General features: G+C 37.8%; 1 protein-coding gene across 10 annotated transcripts in view; it reads right to left on the reverse strand.

Annotated features, from left to right (window-relative positions):
• Positions 1-207: 207 nt before the first annotated feature.
• The window catches only part of LOC108968498 (protein 4.1 homolog), a 91260-nt gene continuing 65198 nt past the window's right edge, over positions 208-26269 (reverse strand). For 6 of the 10 annotated variants that reach the window (XM_018932566.1, XM_018932565.1, XM_018932563.1 and 3 more), the window contains 14 exons: positions 21160-21357; positions 20634-21079; positions 20406-20558; positions 19987-20345; positions 19628-19755; positions 18916-19053; positions 13372-13546; positions 13255-13307; positions 8409-11429; positions 5080-5292; positions 4523-4630; positions 4083-4232; positions 661-771; positions 208-581 (listed from right to left, as the gene is read on the reverse strand). In XM_018932566.1, the coding sequence (XP_018788111.1) occupies positions 516-581; positions 661-771; positions 4083-4232; positions 4523-4630; positions 5080-5292; positions 8409-11429; positions 13255-13307; positions 13372-13546; positions 18916-19053; positions 19628-19755; positions 19987-20345; positions 20406-20558; positions 20634-21079; positions 21160-21300 (5262 nt within the window). In that variant the 5' untranslated portion in view covers positions 21301-21357 and the 3' untranslated portion in view covers positions 208-515. The remainder of the gene's footprint in view (positions 582-660; positions 772-4082; positions 4233-4522; positions 4631-5079; positions 5293-8408; positions 11430-13254; positions 13308-13371; positions 13547-18915; positions 19054-19627; positions 19756-19986; positions 20346-20405; positions 20559-20633; positions 21080-21159; positions 21358-26269) is intronic. The other 4 variants (XM_018932569.1, XM_018932571.1, XM_018932570.1 and 1 more) reach the window with 4 other exon arrangements.

The raw sequence follows: 26269 nt of genomic DNA on the forward strand, positions 1-26269 counted from the left end.
TAACTTAAGTTGTTAGTTGAAATTTTGCGTTCTTTACTTTTTATAGCATTAATTATTTATTTTCATTTTAATTGTAATTGTATTTGTAATTGGTAATTGTAATTTACTTGCTGTCAGCTTAAATATAAATTTTTGTATAAAATTAATGTAAATAAAAAATAGACTTCTTTCTTTTCTCATTTGCTTATTGTGTGCTTTAAAGTAGTATTTCCGCTGCTGCTTCTTTTTAAACGCTTATTTTTTATGTATATATGTGTACGGGTGTGTATACTATAAGTTTTAAAGGGTGGCTTGATTTTTGTTACATTCTCTGCATTATTCTTTCACTTGGTATGTGTGCGGGTGCTTTTAAGATGAGTTTATAGCATATATGTATGTATATACACATACGGTATGTAAAATACATCGTTTAAATATGTACGTACATATATTTTTACATATATAATGTGTAGATCGGTCACTAATTTGTATTTGATACTCTGTTTATTGGATGTGTGCGAAGCTGAAGTATAGTTTTACTGCGTTTGTTGTTGGATTTCAATCTTCTCCACTGTCATGTCTGGATTCATAGCTGTCGCCTCCTGTTCATTTTGAAAAAAAAAAGAAGTTTGCAATTAAGTTGTGATTTATAGTTTCTAAGCAATGAATTTCAAAACTCACCTGAATTGCTTCAGCCAATGCCTTGTCATGATCAATTGGATCGCCATCGGATTGTATGGTGATCTTCTGTTCAACACGTGTTTCCACAATGCCATCACGTTCGGTTTTATACTGTGGGAAAATTTGAAAATAAATATGTATAAATATGAGGAGAGTTAATATTTGAAGCAAAGAATTTTAGAGATTTTTTATTATTTTATATGGTATTAAAATTAAAACAACAGCGTAACTGGGTTAAGTAAATATACTGAACTCTCGTGAGACCACAGTTTCATAAACAGTTTGAAACCTTAACTTCGGTTGCTTCAACAACTAAAATTTCCTTCGCAAATAAAAAGATATCCTCGCAAGCTCTTGTATCAGATGGTTTGTATCACAGTTATATGCCTATATGCCACAGTTGTCCGATCTGAAAAATATATTCGCATGTAGCGGCATTGCCTTGGACAATAATATTTGCTAAATTTCCTGAAGGTAACTTGTCAAATAAAAAAGCTTGTCAAACAAAAAATTAAAGTTGATACTTCAGTTTATATGGCAGCTGTATGCTATAGTCAACCGATATCGACAGTTCTCAGCAGCTTCTTGATAAACATCGCAATAACAAAGCCCCTATGAGAAATATTTCTTGATTTACAATCAAGAAATCGATTTCGTCAACAGGCTCGGGTGCTAACTGCAGAATGCACAAAGTAAAATCGGCGTTTGGAACACGCAAATCTCTCTAAGCAAAAAACTTGGAATATTCGACACATGCATGAGGTCCCTGCTGATATATGGAACCGAAACCTGGCTGGTCTAGTAGTTAATTACTCAGAGATTCCAGGGTTTTATTCAAACAAGTACCTAAGAACAAACTGCCCAAAATAAAAGATAAACATATATGGAAGTAAATTAAGCACTCTGAGGAAAACTCCCAACAGTTTGAAGATCTCCTTTGACTGGAATCCGAAGAAAGCAAAATTCGGTGTCGACCTAAACTAGAGAAGGTCGGTAGATCGGCGTTTAAAATTTGAAAACCTTCAGAAACACAAATCTCAGAATATTCAGTGCCACACACCAGCTAATCATAATATGGTCCAGAACTACATCACTCACAGAATACAAGCTTTAATCAGCAAGTGTATACGAAGTAACTGCAGAACACACTGGATCAAAACTACAAGCAATCAAGCGCTATGGAGATGATCGAATAAGAAACCGAGAAACCCAAAGCAAATTATGTGCTGAAACTGGCGATTTTAGACCATACTCTATAAGTAAGACTTCAGACAGCGTTGTGAGGATACCGCTTGACTGGAGTCCGCAAGCAAGGAAGCATAAATCGCAGCGGACCTTAACTAAATCGGTACTGCATATATTAGCAAAAACAAAATCACCTGAGACGGCGCGACCTTCTAGCGGCTCAATGTTTCAGAGGAGAGTAACATATTACTATCTAATAGTTAGATAAATCACCTCTAACCCCAAAAGCCGTTTATATTTTACACTATTTTGGACAAACAATATGTAACTACTGACAAACACATATACCTTAAATCGTATAATGCAACTAAATATATTTTTGATATTTTAATTAGCTAAAGCAGACAAATTTTCACAGTTATATACAAAATATACAGTTTTAAGCTGAAACTAAAATGTATATACGAACCAGTTGGTTCTTTTTAAATTTTATAATAATATACCCAAGGCATCTTTAGCTACTTTTTAAGAAATACATTCTCGATTAAATATTTTCGACTACTATTGATCGAAATATCGATTAATGTGTAAAATACATATATTATTGAAATTCAGGGATAATCCTCTCTAACAATGGTATGTCTATAACCATATAACTAGTACCAGGATTTTTGTACATATGACTAACTTTGCTCCATATGATTGGTGATTGTATGTGAGGTACCTTAACGAAACCGAACGATGGGACAGCAAACGACACCATATTTTTTCCCGCTCTTTTGACATATTTCTTTAGTAAGGTTTGGCATTTCAACATGGAAAGATATACGATCCAACAACGAGTCGAAATTATTAAAATTTACTACCGAAATTCAGAGTCAGTGTCCCCAACTTTATGAGCGCTACGTCCAATTTGTGGTCGTCATAATCGTCCTGTCAGATCAACAATTGAGCATCTAGAGGAAAAATTTCAATCTACAGGCAAAGTATAGAATGTTCCCGTGCCAGTGAGACAAAGAAGTATCGAGAATATTGCTGCCGCTAGCGAATCAATTAAGAATGACCCAAATCAGACGACATCACATGTCGTTCTCAAGCGAAAAGATCTCGGCCTACATTATTTCAAGATCAGATTGATGCAAAAGCTGAAGCCGCTGGACCAATCGTCGTATGTTCGTGAATTGGGCTGAGCAACAACTTGAAAATGGTACAGCTTTTCATCTGGCTGAATGGCTTCATAAATTAACAAAATATGCACTATTGGTCAGATAGCAGTCCAGACGTACTCCATAAGTCACCATTGGAAGATAATTACGGTTTGGTGCGGTTTATGGTCCGGCAGTGTAAGTTACCGTACTTCTTCCGTGATGATCAAGAATGGGAATCGCTAGCGTTCAAAGATAATCGAATATTTTTAGCCCGAATTGGATGATATGAACTTGGACAATATGTGATTCCAACAGAACGGCGCCACATACCACACAACGAATGTCATAATCGATTTATTGAAAATCAAGTTTGGTGAACGTGTTATCTAAGGAAAAGGCCCAATCAATTGGCCGACTTGGTCGTGCGATTTGACGCCGTTAGACTAGTTTCTGTGGGTCCACGTCAAGTCTATGCCAACAAGCCAGTGACGATTGATGAACTTCGTACGTAACTATCGAACGTGAAATTGCAGCAGTGTCGGCCGATTTATGTTTGAAAACCGTCGAAAACTATGTTAAGCGTCTGGACTTCTGTAAACTTGCCCGTGCCGGCTATGCAAAACAAATCGAGTTCCATACATAATGGCATCGAAGGTACTTTCACAGGAATAAAGAACTTCACTGATATCCCAAACTTTTGTAGCGCTCTAATTGGAGATCCCGTTAAGAAATTGCTTAGATTCCGATCGTCTGGTTGAAGTTTTAGACCTTAAGGTATTTCCCAGTAGTTGATTCGTGTAGAGTATAAAACGTTCGGTTGTACCGCAATCTAGCTTTCTTACTTGCCCCTACCGCTTCTCAAACTAAAATCGCCCATAAATTAGTAATTTTTTTTTTCATTCATTTCCAATGACTTTCAATGGCATGGAATTTCTTTCACTGTTTATCATCTCAAAGACTTTTGTTCTGCTCTAATATGGCTAGAAATACGTTTTTTTCAAAGAACTAACTATAATGCCTTAGGTACATATAAACTTAGTAAAGGCAATAACGAAACTCTAATTAGTTTTGTTTTGAGTTCCAACTTACGGTAATAGTTTCGACAGTTCGCGTTTTGCTGCTGAGCGTTTGTGTTGAAACGATTTCGCCGTGTCCGGAGTAGCCAGGTGTGTCCTCACCTAAAATGACGCGGGTTTGTTCAACATGTGGACCGGGTACAGCGGCGTAGCTACCATGTCCCTGAAAACGGTAAATACGACAAAAAAAAAAACTATTAGTAATTTTGTCGCCAGAACTGGCAAAACAAAGTGTGGCTGCTGTGGATGATGTGTGAACAATGAACGACTGGGACTTGGTGCAATATGCGAGTACACTTACAGATACTAGATAAATTATACATGAGGAGACTACATCTATACTTAAGACATACATACATACATATGATAAATAGAAAAGTTGAAAGTGAATGGCACGTATGTGATTTATGTGTGTTCTTGTGTGTATGTGTGTTATTTTTTGATGAGACAAACCTTTTCGTAGGCGGTACGCACCACACTGGACCCGTCGTATGGGCCATCGATGGGTGTGCCCGAGTCGCCAGAGCTAGTCGATGAAATACTGTCTCCACGGTCTCGGAACTACAGTTTGTGTTAATTGCGTTTTTTCGTTTTCGATTTTTTTTTTTTTTGTTTTTTTTTTTTTTTTTTTTTTTTTTTTTTTTTTTTTTTTTTTTTTTTTTTTTTTTTTTTTTTTTTTTTTTTTGTTCAAATTATATATGGCAAACACATTGCAAACACAGTTCGATTTTATTAGTTTCATTTCATACAACAGTACAGTTAAATGCAATCAACGAGTACGGCAATCAATCAACGTAAGAGTAGACGAAATAAATATAATGCAAAGTAAAGAAACGCTTTAAATTAATTATGAAATTATTAATTATGAAAATTAAAAAGAAACAAAACGTGCAATAATAATGTGGGAAACATGCAACGTTGCTGAGCGCGCCACAAAACTTGCGAGTCCTGCGGCACTACTAAGCGCTCTCGTTACTGTCCTCGTTACTCGCTCGTGGCTTGTCGCTTACCTGATCGCCGCTGGTCACTGTGGCTGTGGTCTTTACTTCCTGCGTGACGACGCGCTGTTCCTGCTTGTTGGGATCATGCGTGCGCGTAGTCGCTACGGTCTTCTCTTCGAGTTGTTCGGTTTTGGCCTTCTTACCCAGATCCTCGTGGGTTGTGGCTGTGCGCGTGGTTACGGCGGTGGCTGTTACATAAGCACCGCTCACATCGGCATCAGCCTGGTTAGTTAATTTTTAATTTTTTTTTTTTCGTTTATTTCGTCATAAGTGTACAACAAAGGAAATGAAAGCAAACCAGGTTGTTGAAATGATTGCAAAAACAAAAAATGTCATAAGTAAATGTAAATGGTTAATAATGAAAATTTAGTTTAATAACGCTATTTAGCAAAGCATAATGGTTTAAAGCAGGGTTTCAAAAACAATAAGAAAAAAAATCTGCTATGGCACCTGCTTTATTTTCAGTGTGTGGTTGACGACTCGGCTTCAAACTGTATCGAAGCGGGGTGCTATATAACTGCTCACAGATCCTGATTCTCTGACATTATTTATGTTAGGTTGCTTTTTATTCACCACAGACAAATAATGCATACTCAGTGTTGGACTAAAATATAAACTGAACAAGGAACAAGAGTTAAGAGTTCCTAACAAGATTAACTCGCCTTTAAGATCTGGATCTGCATGATTATAAATCCGTGCATTCTGGTTTCACGATATTATTTATATTATATGAACTTATATTCACCACACACGAAAAATAAAGCCTGGTCCTCTGATATTATCTATATTAGACGGGCTTACATTCACCACCCAAAAATTATTTACACTCAGTGTTGGACTAAAATATAAACTGAACGAGCAGGAAGAGTTTCCTGGAAGGATTAACTCGCTCTTGGGGGCACGGTATACTATTTTGAAATTTCCTTCCACAAATTTTAGAAATTTCTATAGCAAAAAACTTTGAAAATTGTTTACTTTGGGTTAGGGATTTTCTCAAATTTTTCAACACTACCATCAAAATATCAATAATCGGAGAACTAAATACGAAATTCGTATGTTCGAAAATTATTGTTGAATGTCAAGAAAACAGATATTTATGAAGGCAAATGGATTTTTTAAAACATGAGAAACCCGTTTCAGAACATGAACAAAGTTGAAAGAAAATTTTAATATATTATATTAAAAGGAAAAGACTTATGTTCGAACAATTGTTATGGAAAGTACCGGAAAATTGGCGTATTTAATGAAAACTTGTTATACCGTATATCCAAATAATTGCAATCCATAAGATTTACGCTTTTCTGTCGATGGATTTTTAAACATTCTTTTAAATTTCGGAAATTCGTAATTCGGCGTAACCATAAACTTTAATTTCGATTTAATTATATTCGAAAATATGAATATTTACTGTAGATTCGTAATTCCACATGTCCAAATTATTGCAACAACGGAATCCACGACGTTCAGCAATACTCTGTCGACCGATTTTCGAACATTCGCTTAAACTTCGAAACATTGTTAAGTATCATTCCCGAAATTATGCATTTGAACTGGAAATTCGGAATACCAGATAACCAAATGATCGCTAAAACGAAATCTATAATATTTGACGCTTTTCTGTCGAGCGATTCTTCGATTTTCGAGCATTTTATTCAATTTCGAAAATTCGTGATTCGGTATTAAAAAAAATTGTATTTCCATTTAATTATATCCGAAAGTATAAATTTTTCGCCGAAACACGTAATTTCTCGTAACCAAATTATTGCAAAAATGAAACCCACGATGTTCAGCAATACTCTGTCGACCGATTTTCGAACCTTCGCTTAAACTTCGAAACATTGTTAAGTATCATTCCCGAAATTATGCATTCGAACCGGAAATTCGGAATACCAGATAACCAAATGATCGCTAAAACGAAATCTATAATATTTGACGCTTTTCTGTCGAGCGATTCTTCGATTTTCGAGCAATCTATTCAATTTCGAAAATTCGTAATTCGGTATTAAAAAAAATTGTATAAATTTTTCGCCGAAACTTGTAATTTCTCGTAACCAAATTATTGCAAAAATGAAACCCACGATGTTCAGCAATACTCTGTCGACCGATTTTCGAACCTTCGCTTAAATTTCGAACAATTCTTATATCTAATACCCGGAAGTATGCATTTTAACCAGAAATTCGGAATACCGGGTAACCTAATGATAGTAAAAACGCAATACATAATATTTGGAACTTTTCTGTCGTCGTTTTTTCGAACATTCTATTAAGATTCGGAAATTCGTAATTCAGTGTAACCAAAAAAATTTAATTAGGAACAACTGCTATGTATTCTATCCGAAAATTATCCATAATATTTGGAACCTTTCTTTCGTCGTGTTTTCGAACATTCTATTAAGTTTCGAAAATTCGTAATTCGCCATAACCAAAAAATTTCATTCCGAACAACAGTTATGTATGTGTTCTATTCGAAAATATTCGTAACGGAAATTCGTAATTCTGGCTAACCGAATTATTGTAAGAGTGTAATCTGCAATATTCGCGTCTTTACTGTCAATCAATATTCAAATATGCGAACAGTTCAGAAGCTCTGTCAAAGTGTATGCTGTAAGTAAAGTTGATGAAATTATTAATTTTTCACAAATGTATTAAATCATAACGAGTTACTTTTATTACAGTATGCAAATGAGGTAGCGGTATGAAAGACCTACTTGATCTTAACCCTTTGCTTCGAATATTTCTTGAACTAAGAGTGCAAAATGAGTATATAGGATAAACTTTTTAGTAACTTGATTTGTTCCCAGCGAAATGTTGATACAAATGCATAGCTCTGTATGAGAATCTTTCAAACTCTAAATGGGGGTTTCTTATATGTAATTAAATGATTTCATCGGCATTAAACAACAAACTCATAAACATTAAATTCATGCATCATTCGTACAAACTTAAATACTTTACTACAAATATTCGACTACAAATTACTTACTCCATATAAACTTCGGAATAGCATTCACGAAAGCTGTACCAAAGTGGGCGAACCAATTTGGGGGCATACCGTTAAAAATTATGTGTATAAATCAAAAGTTCTAGGTAATTGATTGCCTATAAATACTAACCAATAAATTCAGATACTCATCACTTACGAAAATGAGTTCAAAATATCATAATTTCGAACTTCACAAAAGAGTGAAACTTTTTACCGAATACGGTGCTACTAAAAACACATTCGACTCCAACACAAATTCAAAGCAAAACTCTAAAAACTTCAATTGGTTTGAAACTACCAGACGTGCGCTAAACTAGCTATAGTAAGAACCTTACTCAAAGTATGACTTGCTAACCTTGTGTTCCTGCGTTGAGTAGGTGACCTCGCCGGTACCCAAATTGCGCACCTCCTCCTCCACATTGTGCGTCACGCCGTCATCGTTCTTGGTGAGTACTTGCTTGGTGGTCGTTTTCACCACAGTCGGTGTACCGAATTTGCCCGTTTGTTTGGTTGTGGTCGTAGTTACTGTTGTACCATCCGCATTTTTGGGACTGTTCAGCACCATATCCTTGATATGCTCACTGCCATACTGCTGTGTCATATCATCGTCCGAACTGGCTTCGGAGTCGCGTCGCAGCGCATTCTTACCCATATGTTTGACGCCCTCAAAGAACTGCTCACGCGTAATTGGTACAGTCTCGGTGGTAGTGCTGACCTGGGCTTCCTTGCCGAAATGTGATGGATCGATTTGTGCATAATTAAGAATTAGTTTGCCTGTGACGGGATCACGTATTGCTGTGGCTGGATCGATATCGCCTGTATTTGGATCGATGTCACCGTATTCGCTCTTTATACGTCCGGTTACTGGATCAATTTCGCCTGTTAATGTCATAGTCTGTGTGACGGTAGTGCGTGCGCCCGCAAAGCGTGGATCATTTGGATCAACCTGTACAATTTCACCTGTTACTGGATCAATCATAGTATAAACATAAACAGTTTTATTGAAGAACTTGAGAATTCGACCAGAGACCGGATCGATTTCACATGTCGCTGGATCGATTTCTTCAGGGCGACCACGCTCATCCGTCTTGGAGATGAGCAGTACGCGTACAATGACAATTTTGCCAGTTTTGGGATCAACACGTCCGACTTTGGTATACACATCGCCGGATTCCGGATCAACTTGGGTGGTGGCATAGAGTGGTTCGCCAGTAGTTTTGTCAACATCGCCGGTGGCTGTATAAATCTTGCCTGAGGATGGTTCGATTTTGGTGGTGTTGGGATCGAGTTTATTTTGTTTCTTGATTTCGTTTGTTTTCGGATCGAGATAACCGTAAATAGTGATAACATAGCCGGTCTTCGGATCCACGCTGCTGGAAATGTATTGTGACTCTTTTGTGTTCGGATCGCTAGCACCGGTCGGCATCCAAATTTGATTCGATTTAGGATCGACAATAATTTCTTTGTCCTTCGCCGAGCTGACTTGCGCAATGGGCGCTTTCGTTTTGGGATCAACACGTTGCTGTACAATACGCAACGATATAATGCGTGCATAATCTTTATCGGGTTTGTTATTCTTCGGATTGATTTGGTTCTTAAGCACAATTTGTCCAGTTGCTGGATCAATTTTGATATCACGTGTAACGGTTTTGCCCGATTTGGGATCAGTGAATGTAATTGTATGCTTCACCAAATCAATTTGTCCATATTTCGTATCGATTTTGCCCGCCTTTGGATCGAATTGGCCACCTGATGTTTCAACTTGTGCGGTTTTTGGATCGATGATATTCTTTTTGGAATCATATTTGCCAGCCAGCGAGGTAACTTCCACAATTGGATCAATTTGCTGTCCGACTTCAATAATGCGTCCTTGTGTGTTATCCAGTTTACCTGTTTTCGGATCTGTGACGCCCAATAACGTTATCTGCCCAGTTGATGGGTCGACTTTCACATTTTTAGTTACAACAATTTTGCCGGTCTTAGGATCAATCGCTTTTAGCTCACCCGTTCTGGTATTTATTTCGCCATATTTAGTATCAAGTAGACCCGAATCCACATTGAGTACGCCCAGCGAACGTTCCACTTCACCGTTAACTGTATCAACCTTACCCGTGACGGGATCAATACGGCTTGTGATAACAATCAGTTCCACAACCGGATTATCTTGTGGTGTTACGCAAATGATTTGTCCCAAACTCTCGTCTAAGCGACCAGTATTAGGATCAGCAACACCGGACACCAAGTGTACATTGCCAGTTTTGGGATCAACATCACCCTGATAAATTTCATTTTTGCCCGTCTTCGTATTCAAAGCCAATAAAGTGCCATTTTTCGGATCAAGCTGACCATATTTACTATCAATCAAGCCAGTCTCAGGATCAAGAATGCCCGTGGAGTGTTCAATAACGCCATTTTCAGCATCAATGCGTTTGGTGTTGGGATCAAATTTGGATGTGATTACCATAATCTTGACGCGCTTCTTCTTCGGTTTTGCTGCAGCACCACCAGCCGCAGCGACGGCAGCCAAACCACTGCCTACTTTTGTAGGCGTAACCGGTGTGCTACCTCTGCCTTTACCAGTAGGTGAGCCGCCAGCTGCGCCGGCAACTGCAGCACCCTTACCATCAGTAGCAGCTTTACCAGCCGCAGCACCGGCACCAGCCGATGGATCTCTGTTATAACGTTCCGATTCAAGGAATGCCGCTGTGGGATCCACTAATGGCTTATAACTACCCGGAGCACCTGATGTATAACCGGCCGACTGACCTTTGGAAGGTGAATAAGAACGTTTCTGTGCATCAGTTAGCGGTGCGGCAGCCGCATCGACGGCACTACCTTGCAATTTAGCACGTGTGGTCGGCGACAGATTGCCTTCTTTAAGTAGTTTTGCGCGCGTTGTGGGCGACAACTGACCCTTATTAATCTTTTCACGTGTGCGTGGCGACAATTGACCGCTCTTCAATTTCTCTGCGGTCTTCTTCAACGTATCATCATGACCAGGCGCATAATTGAAGGCAATTGCGGTCTTCTTTTGTGCAGCCGTGGGCGACAATTGTCCATCACCATCTTGACCGGCTTGCCTACCGCTTTGCGGATCCTGATCGTAACGGAAACCACCGGGAATGTATGATTTGCGTGTAGGGCTAGTTTCACCAGTACCATCTGAGTACTCATAGGGTCTAGTGTGGCCGGGTTGACGTGAGGCACGGTTGTTATCATCATTGGCTTGATTCTTGGCTGCAGCCAGTTCCAAGTCAGCGTATACCAACTCACCACTCTTGCCATCCTTCGCCTTGCCGGACTTATCTTTATCCTTCGGCTCCTTTGTCGGCGAGCTGCTCTTGCTCTTGCGACCGGACGAGAAGAGACCACCACCCTGTTGTGTGTCGATTTACACCAATCACGATTTTTTTTTACGCAAAAAATATCAAATTCAGTTGAACACATGCGTTGATTCATGAATATTTCCAATTGCATAAAAGTTTAAAAAAGAAAGAAAACAAAAAATAAAAGGGGAATAAATAAAAATGTAACACTAATCAAATAAATCTTTAAGTAAAACTTAAGGGTACACTACAGCAAGACATACAATTTACATACATAAGGGATACACTAAATTCTACATACTAATTCTTAACTTAAAAGTTTTATTTAATTTAAAGGTACAAAATATGGACGGGGAGGGGGCAATGCGTTACAAATAAAAATCCAAAGAATTGGAAACACAGCTTGGAGACATCTATGCAGTCATATGCAGGCTGTGCGCTGTACACAGTAACAACACATCGGATGTGGACATGACTTCGGCAGAAACGCACTTCGTACGCGTTAGGTATACTTGGGTAGATGGGGCATTTGTCATTATCAACTTTGGATAATATTAAACACTATTCAATATAGACTTGAGGTATATAACGGGTGATCCATTAGAGGTACTTTTTTCGAAAGCCCTTTTTGACAGATCACGCATGAGTCGTGTCCAGCTGTCATGTTATTTTCGTTCAGTATTTTTTGGCATTTCATCATGGAAAGACTTATGCGTGAAAAACGTTTACAAATCGCTAAACTTCATTATGAAAATTTACGTTCTCAAAAGGCCTACTGTGCATACTATTCGGAACGCCAACACTCATCTTGMGATCCACCATTCATTATTGGATAATATTCGACCGAATAGACCACGTCCAGCAAACAGTGAAGAAAATGTAACACCCGTAGCTGAGGGTGTACACGAAGAGTGTGGAGAGTCGGAGTTCTTCGGCGTTCACAGCAACTCGGACTGACGTATGGAATGACTTGATGCATTTTATGACGAGATCTGACATTTAAAACGTACAAAATAGAGCTTGTGCAAGAACTGAAGCCGGTCTACCTTGCCAAGCGACATCGTTCGCTTTACGGGCTCTTGAAAAGCTTTTAGAAGAGGCTCCTTTTTGAAGCCAAATTTTGTTCAGCACTGAGATCCTTTTCTGATTCAATGGGTATTTAAATAAGCACAATTTGCCGTATTTGCAACGAAAAGAAAGCTAATGAAGATTCAAGAAAAATCATTTCATTCAGAAAAACTACGGCTTGGTATGGTTTGTGGGCCGATGGAATCATCAGTCCTTATTACTTGAAAAATGATGCCGGTGAGAACGTAACCGTCAATGGCGACGCCATGATAACCGACTATTCAATGCCTGAAGTTGAAGCTCGTGATCTCGGCGCCATTGGGTTTCAACAAGACGATGCAACTTCCCACACATCAATCAATGGATTTATTGAGAGAGCACTTCGGTGAGCAGATAATTTCAAGTCTTGATCCGGTCGACTGGCCACCAATATCGTGTGATATCATACTATTCGACTTTTTATTGTAGAGATATGTAAAGTCGAAAGTCTATGCGGACAATCCCGTTTTGATTCAGGTCTTGGAAGAAAGCATCACGCTTATCACTCACCAGTTACCAGTCGAAATGCTGGAACGAGTCATCGAAACTTGGACTTAACAGTTGGACCAACTAAGACGCAGGAGTGTACAACATTTGAAAACCATAATCTTCAAAAACTAAATGCCAGAGGATGATCCTTCTAACGATAATAAACATTCCTCATTAAATTTGAAGTTTTTGTTTTTTCTTTAAAATACTAAGGAACCTCGAAATGGATCACCCTTTATAATATAATGGCGACACCTAGTTTGCTGGTTGCATACTTACACGTCCTTTGCCTGATTTCTCTGACTTGTTGGAATCATTCAAATCATCATTGCCTGCAATCCAAGCAAAAGAAAATTATAACTCTATAAATATATTTATGTAATTTGTTGTGCACACCGTTAATGCCCGCAGCGGCGGCGCCAGCAGCAGCCTTAGCGGCTTTTTCCTTGGCGGCTTTCTCCTTGGCAGCCTTCTCTAGCGCCTCCTTCTCCTTCTTTTCACGTTCCTTGCGTTCTTTTTCTTCCTTCTCTTGTTGTTTCTTCTTCAATTTGGCCTCCTTTTCGGCGTCGGACTTTTGGTGCAAGAAAAATTAAGGAAATTTATTAGTTTTAGTACTTTTGTTTTGTGCAACGACAAATAATGAAATTGAAGCATGTCAAAATTTAGACAAAGCTGAGCTTAAGTTATTACTGACAAAGCGTTTGCATGCTTATAGCTATTTAATATAAGTTTTATATGCACACACATACAGTTTTAAGTTATAAGTATATATATATGTGTGGTAAATGGGCGTGTTTTGGTGTATGCATAAAAATAAAGGCTTAAAGCAGCGGCGGCTGACGAAAGCAGTAGCTTATGGTTGGCTTAAAAGCGTAAAAATAATTTTCTTAATTTTTTCTGCTAAGCGCTCTACTTTGAACTGCTGTCTTTTTAAACCGTTATTTGTGTTTTGTGTACGCATACTTTTGTTTAAAGGTGTATGCGTGTAATGATAAGTTTTTATGTATTAATGAAGAACACAACACATTCAATTATATTCATGTGTATGCGTTTGTATGAACCAAAGTGTCTACAGTGCAACATAAAATTCGCGGCACAAGAACTTTAGAGTTAATTAGTCGCGCTTTTTATAACAGCGTTTTATGCCAAAAATTAAAACTTTTAAATTAAATATAAAAGTATTAAAATTTTGTAAATTTTTGAAATTTAAGAACACATAGTTTTTAAGATATTTGTCCATTAGGGTTCTTCAAATTTTTTTATTTTTTATACCCTGTAGTGGGCGCGCTTTTTATAACAGCTTTTTCTGCAAAAAATTAAATTTTGAAATTTAATAACGCATAAATTTTAAAATATTTGTACTTTAGGGCGGTTCAAAAATTTAATATTTACTAACAACTACATTTCGCGCTTTTTATAACAGCTTTTTCTGCAAAAAATTAATTTTAGAAATTTAATAACACTTAACTTTCAAAATTTTTGAACGTTAGGGTGCTTCAAATTGTTTTTTCTTTCATTTAATTATATTTGTATACAATTATAAATGTGTAATATCCAGTAGAAAATGCCGGAGACACTTTCTAGTATATATATATATATGATCATGTTCACGCACCTACTCGATTTGATCATATCCATCTGTCAGTCTGTATATATTCGAAAAAGTGACTAGATTAACTTTTTGAGATATCGATCTGAAATTTTCCACACATTCACTTCTCATCACTTATATCAAATAAAAACTTTTTAGAAATTAAGATTTGAAAAAAAAATTTAAAAATATTTTGGAGCACCCTAACGCATTTTTCGAACAATGGAACTTTAATTAGATTTGCAAATAACAATAACTGCTATCGCACCCGAGTTAATTGGATCACTGTTTATTTGCCTTTAAGCGCCGTTTGAAACACGTAAAGTTGCAACACCCTGTATTACCAATAATAATTATAATTTCTTTACATAAAAAACAGCAAATAATTAAAACATAATAGATTATGATAACAGTTATGCATGTGTATAACTAGGTGTATAAGAATATACATATGTATATGGTAATTATGTTAATGTGTTAATATTAGGGTGAGCAAAAATAATTAATAACGAATTTATGGTTTAAAATAAAGTCATATGCAGGAAAATATTTTTCTTTTTTTATTTTCAAATTTTTTTTCACTTTTCAACTAGTTTTTCACTTTTCAAATCATTTAAATACAGAAATTTTCGAATAAAAATATTCTGATATAAAATTTTTTTTTTCAATTTTCAATTTTTTTTTCACTTTTCAAATCATGTGTGTATTTAGATTTTCGAAAAAAAAATCTAGATATAGATGTTTACAAAAATTAGCGCTCTATAATAACCCAAGTTGTAAGAAAATTTATTTTAAATGTTCCAAAAGTTATGTTATTTTTAAAGAAAACAAATTTTTAACACCTTTTACATGTTTTTACAATCGAGTTTAAATTTCTGCCTTTCAGATTTATTTTTTCTGATTACATTTTCATTTATGCTATAAATACGATTTTAATTTATTTTGGCTCACCCTTATATTTATATATTATATATGTGCATGTAGTGATTTTATATGTATATGTAATTGATCGATAACAGATATAGCTTATGGGCATGGGCTTACTGAAACATTTAAGTGTCTACTATTTACATATGTACCTGGCTATATAACGTCACCTAAAATGCAAAACAGCGTATCATCACAAAAAAAATCAAAAATCAGTGTCAGCTATAATAACCAATTTATAAACTAAACTGAAATTTTTTTCAAATTTGAGTGGTTTCTATTCTCTTGGTTTTCCTTCGGCTTTAAACTTATTTTGCATTTTAAGTGTCGGTATCTGGATATTTGTGAGTATGTATGTATATGATTTGTATCTTGATATAACGAAAGAAATTCCGCACAATTGGTTCTATGGTATAATTTTCCTATATTTATACATATGTACGAGCATTAAGTATATGTGAACAACTTTAGTGTTGTAATTATGTATTACAACAAAAATATGGGAACAAAAATCAACATTTATATGAATTTCAGGTTTCAAACGATATGCTTAAAGAATTAGCAACATATAGACAGATCTTCGAACAAAATGACATAAATGACAAATTTAACACTTTTGTAGAAATATATAGATATCTCATAAACAAACATATATATATTATACACAGGTATTTTCAAACATAGCACAATCAAGCTTTCCCTTAAATAACCTTTCTTTCACTCTTCAGGATTGATTACTATTAAAACTTGGCGTCAAAAAAGGGCAAAAAGGAGTCAAAACACAAGCGGTTTCAATTGAGCAAACAATAGGCATATTGTAAGGCCCAACTGAACATCGTTAAAAAAGTCGCAGGAAAGATTTCATTCAAGAAGCACATTACTCACAGCTTAACGTCAAGATTAAGTAGAGACTTGTGAAGATATTTCGTCTCATTCGGCGATGTGCTAATCTATAAAAATACGACTACACAGATCCCTATTTTCTGAAATTATTAAATTTTCTGTTTGTCGCACCACCCCAAATAAATTGTGTAGTTGCCTTATATTGGAGCTCAGAAACCTGCGTTGTTCCGCCGGCAACCTTCTCCTATTTTGAAAGTTTTTATAGAACTGTAACGATTGGTTCAAACAATTTTTTTAAATCGACTCAGTCCTATTACTTTCCGGACAAACCCTGTAAGTTCACACTTTTATACATTTTCCACGACGTTTTTTTTTGAACCAGGTTTACGTAAATGACTTTTGATTTTTTCTGAAGGAAAAAGTTGAATTTCTTTAAAATTTGTTTGAAAACTTGTCGCTTACAAAAACTTGTTGCTTTAAAAATTGATTTCGAATTATAATAAAAGGGTTAAGCATTAGCAAAAGCACATTGAGCATAAACATATTTATATTAACTGCGTTAAATGAGGTCAAAAAGAGAGTCAAATAAAATTAGACAAGGCAATGGTTATGAAATCAGCTTAGAAAAAAAATTTTGTGAAATTTTTGTTTGCTGAAAAAAAGTTTTTTTTTTCGGTTTATATAAAAGCTGGTTGTGTGTAAATTATTATTGGAATGAGTAGCCTACAATGAATCAAAAAACATTTGTACAGAAGAGATGTTTTAAATATAAAGTGGCTTACCACAGAGCTCTAAAATAGTTTAGTGTTTTACTTGCAAGAAAGAGTCACAAGAGAGGGATCTTATGTTATGGAGCTTCAAAACCCCTTCAAGCTTTCAGAATACTGCAGTAGCTTCAGGGCGGAAATATTTGCGTTCAGGAAAGTGGTTTGGATAACTAACAACGCCGGAAATATCATAAAAATATCATATCAATATGTACTCCGAAAGCTCAGCAGCAAGTAAAGCAAAAATCGCGCAACGCATTGTCATTATCATCGCAAAGCGGCTTCATATAAACTGTATTCCAGATCATAACTCAAATTGAAAAACTGGGATAGGAAATAACCGATGACAATGCTAAAGAGCCACGCGTCTGACTACCGAACCAGTATAGCACATACAGAAGTCGCTAAACACGATATACAATGAAATTACCGAAAGGGCTGACAGACAGATCAGGGCGAGATGAAATGTCTTACGAAGCAAAACACGCATGTTTTTTAAAGTAAGCATGTAGAGTGCCCATGGTATAATACACTGGATGAGGTATTGATAGTGAGGCAACAGAGTTTGTAAAAATTCGCGTCAAGTGCAGACATCCTAAAGGATGACTACGGCTCTGGGACTTAGCAACTGAATTCCAACTGGTTTATGCGTGGCCTACGAGCTTAACCTAACCTTTTTACTCAAAAGGTCTTGAAAAGACTGAAAAATTTTTGTTGGCCCAACAGTCGCAACCTAACCTATTAGGTATTATGGTAGTACTTCATTTTCTAATAAGAAATTATTATATGTGTGGTTGTAGTTCTTGAAGGGAAAGTGGTGAAACAAACAAGCATCGCAAGAATTACAAACTTTGGTAGCCAAATCTTTGCTAAAAAACAAAATTACTCGTGAAATAAACATAATTGCCACATATTACGGTTAGTACATTATCGCTGAATTCAAGAAAACACGATGCTAGCGGAAGGGCTAACAAATTTTCATACCCAGGCTGAAAGAAAACTAGCTCGCCGTATCAAAGAAGACGCCAAAACATCGGCGATCGATTGCGCTAAGGAATTGAAGGAAGCTGGCACTGCAAAAGACCATTCTTCTGGCCGTTCTCATGTAACTAGAACGGACACGGATTTTTATTAGTCAAGGACAGTCTCGGTAGATTTTTACCGCTGTAACAACCATCCTTCTTGACACTGACCCGAACTTCTTGCATTTACTCGATTATAGAGTGCATACATCACGAAATGAGCCGCACATATCGAAGAGAAATATTACGAAGCATTTACTATATGCCAAAGACTGGTGATACACTCCCGGTAGATCGTGCTTTGTTTCGGATAACATCCTTAAACATTCGGCTTTAATGGCTAAGGCATGGATCGGGTTAACGGCTATATCCGGCTCCAGATTTTCTACATCTGTGAAGTAGACTTCAATATATGTATGTAGGTACAGAACTTTCCCCTTCCAGAACAAAAAATCTCGACAGTTTAACAATTTACCCCAACCGTCAGTTGGAACAGCAAACAAGACAAGATTTTTTTTTGTTTGGAGTAAGAACAACAACAAACAGGTACTTTTGTAGGACAAAAGTAATCGTAAAAGAGTAAGGACAAGAGACACTTAAAGCTCAGAGTTTAAAAAAAAATACACCATATTAAAATAAACTAGATAAATAATGGTGGAAATGAAAGCGTAAATAATTACGTAAGATTTCGTACGAGGTAAATATTATATGATTTGCATATACGAGTAATAATTATATAATAAAATTAAAGGAGAATAGAAATTGACTGTTGAAAATGAAAGAAATTAACCTGATCTTTGCCAAGATAGGCGACGGCCGAGGCGGACTCGCCGGCTGCCACATCAGCACCGGTATGGGTCGAATAATCACCTTCGAGTGAACTCTGCGAAGAGGCGGAAGCTGTACCAGTACTCGATTCACGTTTTAACTATACGATTTGGGGTTATTTGGAACAAAAAATTGTGTTTTTTTTTTTTTTTTTTGTATTTAAGTGTGTTTTTTGTGTTTGTGCGCATTTTCAAATATTTTTTAGGTTAGTTGCGGTTAAAATGAATATGAAATGTATGATTAATTAAAAGAGAACATTTTTGTTTGCGGTTTTTGTTACACACATTAAGGTGATTGGTTGTTGTTGTAGTTTTTTGGAACATAGTTATAGGATAAGGAGTGTGAGTGGGTTGTGCGCATTTTTTTTTTAGATTTTTTTCACAGCATTTTAATACGTTATTACACAATATTTGCGTAGTTGTTGTTGTTGATGGTTTTTGTTGTTGTTAGTGAGTTGGTTAGTTTTGTGTGTACGTATTAATTACAGAATGGAAACAAACCGAGAAAAAGGAAGGAAAATAAATTTTGTCAGTAAATTTTGAAAAGAAAAATCTTGAAAACAAAAAAATATACAAATATACACATATTTTTTTGTTGTTAGAAAACAAAATTTCAAACGAAACTGTTCTCCTAATGAGAATACTATTTTGTGAGCAAAGAGCGCAGAAATATACCTTCTCCTTCTTATCCTTTTTCAATGGACTGCGACTGCGTGGCGACTCAAAGTCGGGTATATGCTCTGGTGGATGTCCCATGGTGTGACGTTTCTGAGCATCCTTCTCCTTTTCGGCCATAGCGAGCGCTTTTACAAAGACATGGTTATAGTATAAATCATTATTTCCTCACTTAATAATACAATAAAACTCGCTTAAGTAACGAACCCGCTTAAATAACCAACATTTTTGGGCTTACTACATGCATAGAAGGACCTCAGCGAAGAAGGACTTCAGCGAATAAGAACTTAGCTCAGAAAACAGATATTTTTCGTGAGACATTTAAGCGGGTTTTACTGCAAGCTTCGTCGTCTGCTTACCATCCATGCTGCGCGAGGTTAGACGTCGGCCCGACAAACTACGATCGAACTTCGGTGCTGTGCGATCGATTGGATTCCGCTTGCTTTCGTACAAAGTACGTCCGGAATAACGGTACTTGGAGCCAAAACGTGGGAACAGTGATGACTTGGTCGGCGGCTCTGGTGTCATGAGCCGGAAGAATGTGTGATGTTCGACACACGACTTCCACAATTTCTTCGCCGCCTGATGACTGGCCAATTTAAAGCCAATGGTCGATTCGAATTGCTCAAAATCGCCGGGACGTATTTTGATGTAGAAGTGATGGCGTTTATACGAAATCTTTAGAATCTTCGGCCAAGCGAAGCGATTGATGCGTAGTCTACAAATATAAAGTTTGCATTAATCGATAATCAAACGAACTGTAAGATATGGTACGCACTTGTCGCGATAAACTAGCAATCCAGATGCACAGACACCCAACATAATGTCAACGCCCTCCGAGTCCTTTGCTGGATGCAAATCAACACCGTACATGGCTAGCTTCTTGGCGTTTTCCAAGTAATGTAATTCTGCCTCAGCCGGTGCTTGACCCCTGAAGATTTGGTAAATGCAATTTTTTTAAGAATTCTTCTATATTTTTGGAGTATTTTTATAGGCGTGTACTTACTTATGTGTCTTGTGCAAATCCATGACCTTATCTTCCAATTCCGGAGTTTGATTGGGTGCTATTTTAAAGTCCTTCAAATAGCGGCGATCTGGCATTTCCTTCGGATCATAGTCGCCCATCTCCGATTGCACCAGGTACGAGCCGAGCAGCGCATGTGTAACGAAAGTACACGGCAAGCGACCTTCGAGTATGTCATTGCGCACTTGCAGGCACAGCTGATAGCGTGTAATATCCTCTTGAAGCTGTGATGGTTCCGGTGGGTAAAATTTAACAGCGAATTGCAGCACCCACGGATCGGTAGGGAAAACCTTTGATACGGGCTTATCCAAATCTAACCAAGCGCGTGGATCTGATGGTGTCTCGTAAGTAAGACCGAAATAGTCCTTCTCCACAATATTGAGACCCGCACAAATTGTATTTATTAGGTCGCGACCTTTCGCTTTGCGCTAAATGGTGGAGCAGAAATATGGTAAAGTTATCTTAGTATATATAATATACGTATGAATGAGCTTCGAGCTGTACTCACATCGATCGTGACATCAAGCAGAGAGCCGTCGAGTAGCGTGACACGCGCCAGTCCAGCCTTGCCGGTGATATTCGCTTTTTTGCTTTTGGTAGGCGTGTCAGCCTCGGTTCCAGCGGTGGCAGTTTTCGTTTCCGCTGGCATGTTTACTATATTCCGTTTTAATGTGTTTCAACTATTTTGTTGGTATGTTGAACGGATCTGAAATGATGACAAAAATATAATGAATGTCCTTAAAAATCATTTAAAGTGGAGATGAGTTCTGATATTACAAGCAATGTTTATTTTTATGTGGCTTGAGATTAAATTAACTTTGATTAACATTAATTTGAGGGCTCCAGAGTCGCGTTGACAAGTCGCTTATACTTGTAGCATATTCGGTAGCATGGTCTCAAGAGCGCGTTGCAAATATATGTAAATTGAAAATGAGTTGTATACCTACGCAGATAGGCATTAACCAAGCAGATTCGTCTTCAAAAATCTAAGAGAAGATTTAATGTCTCTTTATACGCTAAAAATTGCCTCAGTGTTGAAATAAAGATCTGAAATTTTTAACATGTTCTTTTCTCCCCAAAAAGCTGCTGACTGCTGATATCGGACCATCGTGGGATATACCTATCATACAAACGATCACAACTAAGTCCGTTTAATTTCCATTCCCGGCAGCTTGGTGGGATGTCTGATGGTATGTGCCCCCAAGTGCTTAACTTCCCAAAAGATTGCGTCTGGTGGGATTCTCAGCCCTACTGTGGCAATGGCCCGTTAAAAGCCCCAAAACTAGTGAGAAGCTAGCCTTACTGAGAACCTCGGTCTGGAAGACACTACGATAGTCAAAAAGTCTGAAACCGGAGTTGAAAGAGAACTCCTAACAGTAGAACCCCTCCACCAGCCTTCCCCCGAAGCTTTCACCTATCCGTCAGGAAACTCACTTTCCCTCTCCTCCAACAGCTTCTTCCCACCCACAACTACCTCACTGTTATATGGGTAGGAAAGGAGGCGCCAGAGTTGAGTTTAGCGACTTCGTGATCCATGCGATCCAGGATGAAGTCAAGGCGAGTGAGGATTTCCGAGTGTTGACTCCCATGTTCTTTTAGAAATCCCGACTCTCTGAATCTGATGGCAACTTTCACAGCCACACTCCTTCCGGCGATGACCATGGGCAATATATAGAGGACACAACACATGCTGATGAACGCCGCCCGTTGGACGCTCTCGAGTTTCTTTGGAAGTGTGGTATTTTCAAAAGCCCTCCATCACATAAAGACTCCCTAGAATATAATGGGCTTGACTATGGCGTCGTAAAGCCAGAAGAGCACTATCGATAACATTTTTACTTTCTCTTCGATATTCGACTTCCATGAAAGCTTCCTATCGAAGATGAGCCCTAGATATTTCACTGTATCCGCTGGTTACAGAAGGATATCTCCCAGCGAGGCCGTCGGGATCTTACGTCTTCTTCTTCTTGTAAATAAAACCTACTCGGTTTTATTTGGGTTGATGCCGAGACCGTTAACGACTGCCCAAGTTATTCTGCGTCAATTCGTAAACGATACTCAAGAACTTTCATTTAACCATAAACGCTACATGGTCTGCATAGGTTATCACCCTTCAGACACGATTTTCAAGTTTTTTAAGCAGGGCATTAACGACCAGGATCCATAAAAGCGGAGAGAGAACTCCACCCTAAGGGGCTCCCCTACCCACATTTCGTCCAGCATGTTAGTTTCCCTATTACATTTCAATCACTCGGTCGCACAGAAAACTGGAAATGAGGTGTTCGAGGTTTGATTCAACCCCAAGACCATCCAGAGCAGATATAACTGCTTCCGGTAAGACGTTATTGAAAGCTCGATCTATACCAAGAAAAGTTAAAACAGCGAATTGCTTAGGAATGATTGCTTCCTCAAGCCATGACACGATAGTATGCAGGGCAGTATCTACTGGCTTGCCTTTACCATAAGCATGTTGCGCTTCTGATAAATTGTATGAGAATGAATGAGCTCTCTATGTACCAGATCATCAGTCTCTCCAGAGTTTTTAACAAGAAAAAGAAGAGGCAGATGTGTCTGGAATCCTTGGCCGTACGTGGGAGCCCCTCCCAGACAACGGAATGAACGTGCCTCTAAGGATGTAAACCAGTCTCATGCAGTTCGCATAGACACTTTAATAGCCTGTAGCAGCTGTGCTGCTAAGATGCCATCCAGTCCCGGAGACTTAAATGGTTTAAACGAATTGATCGCCTAGGTTAAGTGCCGTGCATCTGGAAGGTCGAAAAGGGTCGCGCAGCTTTCCGAGAGATGTTGCTCGGGAAGTTAGCGTCAAGGAGCATCCGAAGTGTATCCTCACTGCTCAGAGCCCACCTACCATTTGCATCCTTAAGATAACCCGGAGAGGGTACTTTGTGATAATACGCTTGAATCTAGACGAGTCCTCTATGGTATATTTATGACTAAGTGTACAACCTTTAATCCAAGCTTGCCCTAAAATAATGGAGTTTTTTTTTTTTATATAATGAGAGTAAAGTCCAAAAAAAGTCTATAAATGTACACAACAGTTCCACACATAGCACACACAGTTCCTGATTTTCGACACAGCCACAGCGGCACCCCGTAAACGTACTTATCGCGCATCACTCGTCTAATTTAATACAAGCACCATGCACAGTTATACTCGTACGCCATGCCTGAGAATGTAACTACAACTCGACAGTCAAGTGACATTTAGTATATGCGTACATGTGTGAAGATAGTAAGGATGACGAGCGTCTGATAATGCAATAACTGTCAACTTTGACAATGCAAGTAAGTGAGAATTACGACTTTATGACTCATTTTTGGGCAGACCTAGGGGAGGGTTGTGTTGGTGGCGCTATTTTAATTGAAGACGCAACTGTACAGCATCTGCGGCCACATTGGCAATATTGACAAAAGAGACAATTACTCAAAACTTGCAAACGTCTGAAGCTTGGCGGCAAGCAGTGGTTGCTTACGCTTTATCTAATAATAATACACGATTGACAGCTATTTACGAGTATAATATATGGAGAGGCATAAACAGATAGAAATGGCAACAAGTTGCCTATATTCGACAAATGGCTTCGACAGTTGGTGGTTGGCGGCTGAGCGAGGGCAAAAGTAAGACGCTTCTGAGCAAAGCAGAATTTTCTTCTACTTTATACTTCTATACTACATTATTGCTGTCAGCTAATAGTATTCACATGTATGTTGTATGTACATATACCATATATATGTACTTAGCACATATGGTACTCATATAGAAGAACATTATTATGTATATTATGTAGGTATGCGTAATTGTGAAAATTTTCTAAAGAGTCGCTTTAATTGAATAAAGTGCTCTCATAAAAGCTGTTAGAGTTTAAAGGTGGAGCGGAAGACAACGCGTTGCGCCACAGCAGCAGTTAAAGAGGTAATATAATAACCAGAAGTTATGATACTTCTTATATATTTTACACTTACACATTTCTGCAACAGATCCCCAAACAGCATGGATGTTTTCAACTGGCTTAATTGTTCTGAAAACTAAAGCAACTAACTCGAAAAGTTCTGGTACTTGAGGTGTTTTTTTCAAAGCACAAATCACACTTTCTCAAAAACAAGACCCCTGCCACATTAAAAGAGATTCCAAGCTTTGACGAAAATGGTGCTGTACCTAAACTCGATGAAAAGAAGATGACAGCAGTCTGAAATTATTTTCGAATCGTGACCAAAATTATTTGGTGAGAGACATCTTCTTCTTTAAAAAAATTAAGAGGCTTAGACGCCGCTTCTCCACCTCGTCTGTCCAACGGAGTGGATGTCTTCTTCTTCCTCTGCTTACCTCCGAAGGTACTGTGTCGAATACTCTGAGAGCTGAAGTTTTTCCATTCATTCGGACAACACGACCTAGTCAACATAGTCGCTGTCTCTTAATTCGTTGAACTAAAACTCGAAAACCCGTAACTAACCGGACTTACTAGATGTTGCCAACGTCCATTCCACTGCAACATATAGCAGGACGGGGATGATCATTGACTTGTAGAGTTTTTTCTGTGTTCGTCGAGAGAGGACTATACTTCTCAACTGCCCACTCAGCCTGAAGGAGCACCTGTTAGCAAGAGTTATCCACGTTGGATTTCTAGGTATTATGCTGGTTCAAAGATAGACAATCTACGACTTAGAAGTTAAAGACTGTCAACAGAGAGAGATATTTCGTCTTGCCTTCGTTCACTAACAGGTGCTGTACATGACCCCGATGAAAAGTCCACCTTTGAATTCGAAGATGACAACAGTCCGAAATTGCTATCGAAGGGTTAGCAAAATGACTTGGTAAGAAAATTGAATTTTCGCAAAAACGCAGCTGAGATGGCTGGATCAAGTGTCTTGTCTCTATTAAGGAGGAGTGTTTTTCCGATTATATAATATATCAAAAAGAAAGATTAAAGCAATTCTGCTTCAGAATGGCGGTTTCTATGCTTACATTCCTGTAAACCCCGAGAAAACCCACAAGAACTTGAAACTAGTTCTTTGAAATTATTTCTGAATATTTGAAATCAGTTTTCGAACGAGTACTGTCAATATTTGGATCGTCTGAAGGAAGCAATCCGTCAGGAGCGGTGAGCCCAGTCGATTAGGGGAGGAATTGTGTTCCATCAGGACAACGGCAGACCACACATCGATATCGATCGCTAGAAGTTTGCTTAAGAGGTTTTTATGTATCTGCCTTATACTCAGGACCTGGTCATTTCAAATATCTAGGTTGACGAAGTAAAATATCTTTTTCTTTTTTTTTCTTTCCTGTTAATAGTATTCTGTAGCATTTTGTCCAAGACGAGACCTTTGATTTCATAAAATCTCTCAGAAATGTCTCCATTTCCCAAGAGTGTTGGAAAGATATAAATATAAACTAGAGCAATATGTTTATGTAATGTATGTAATAATGGGTCTGGCAGTGAACGAGGGCAAGACGAAATATCTCCTGTCATCAAACAAACAGTCGTCGCACTCGCGACTTGGCACTCACGTCACTGTTGACAGTCATAACTTTGAAGTTGTAGATAATTTCGTCTATCTTGGAACCAGCGTAAACACCACCAACAATGTCAGCCTAGAAA

Source organism: Bactrocera latifrons, unplaced genomic scaffold (genome assembly GCF_001853355.1).
Source record: "Bactrocera latifrons isolate USDA-ARS-PBARC rearing strain unplaced genomic scaffold, ASM185335v1 scaffold_219, whole genome shotgun sequence".
In the NCBI taxonomy this organism is placed as follows: domain Eukaryota; kingdom Metazoa; phylum Arthropoda; class Insecta; order Diptera; family Tephritidae; genus Bactrocera; species Bactrocera latifrons.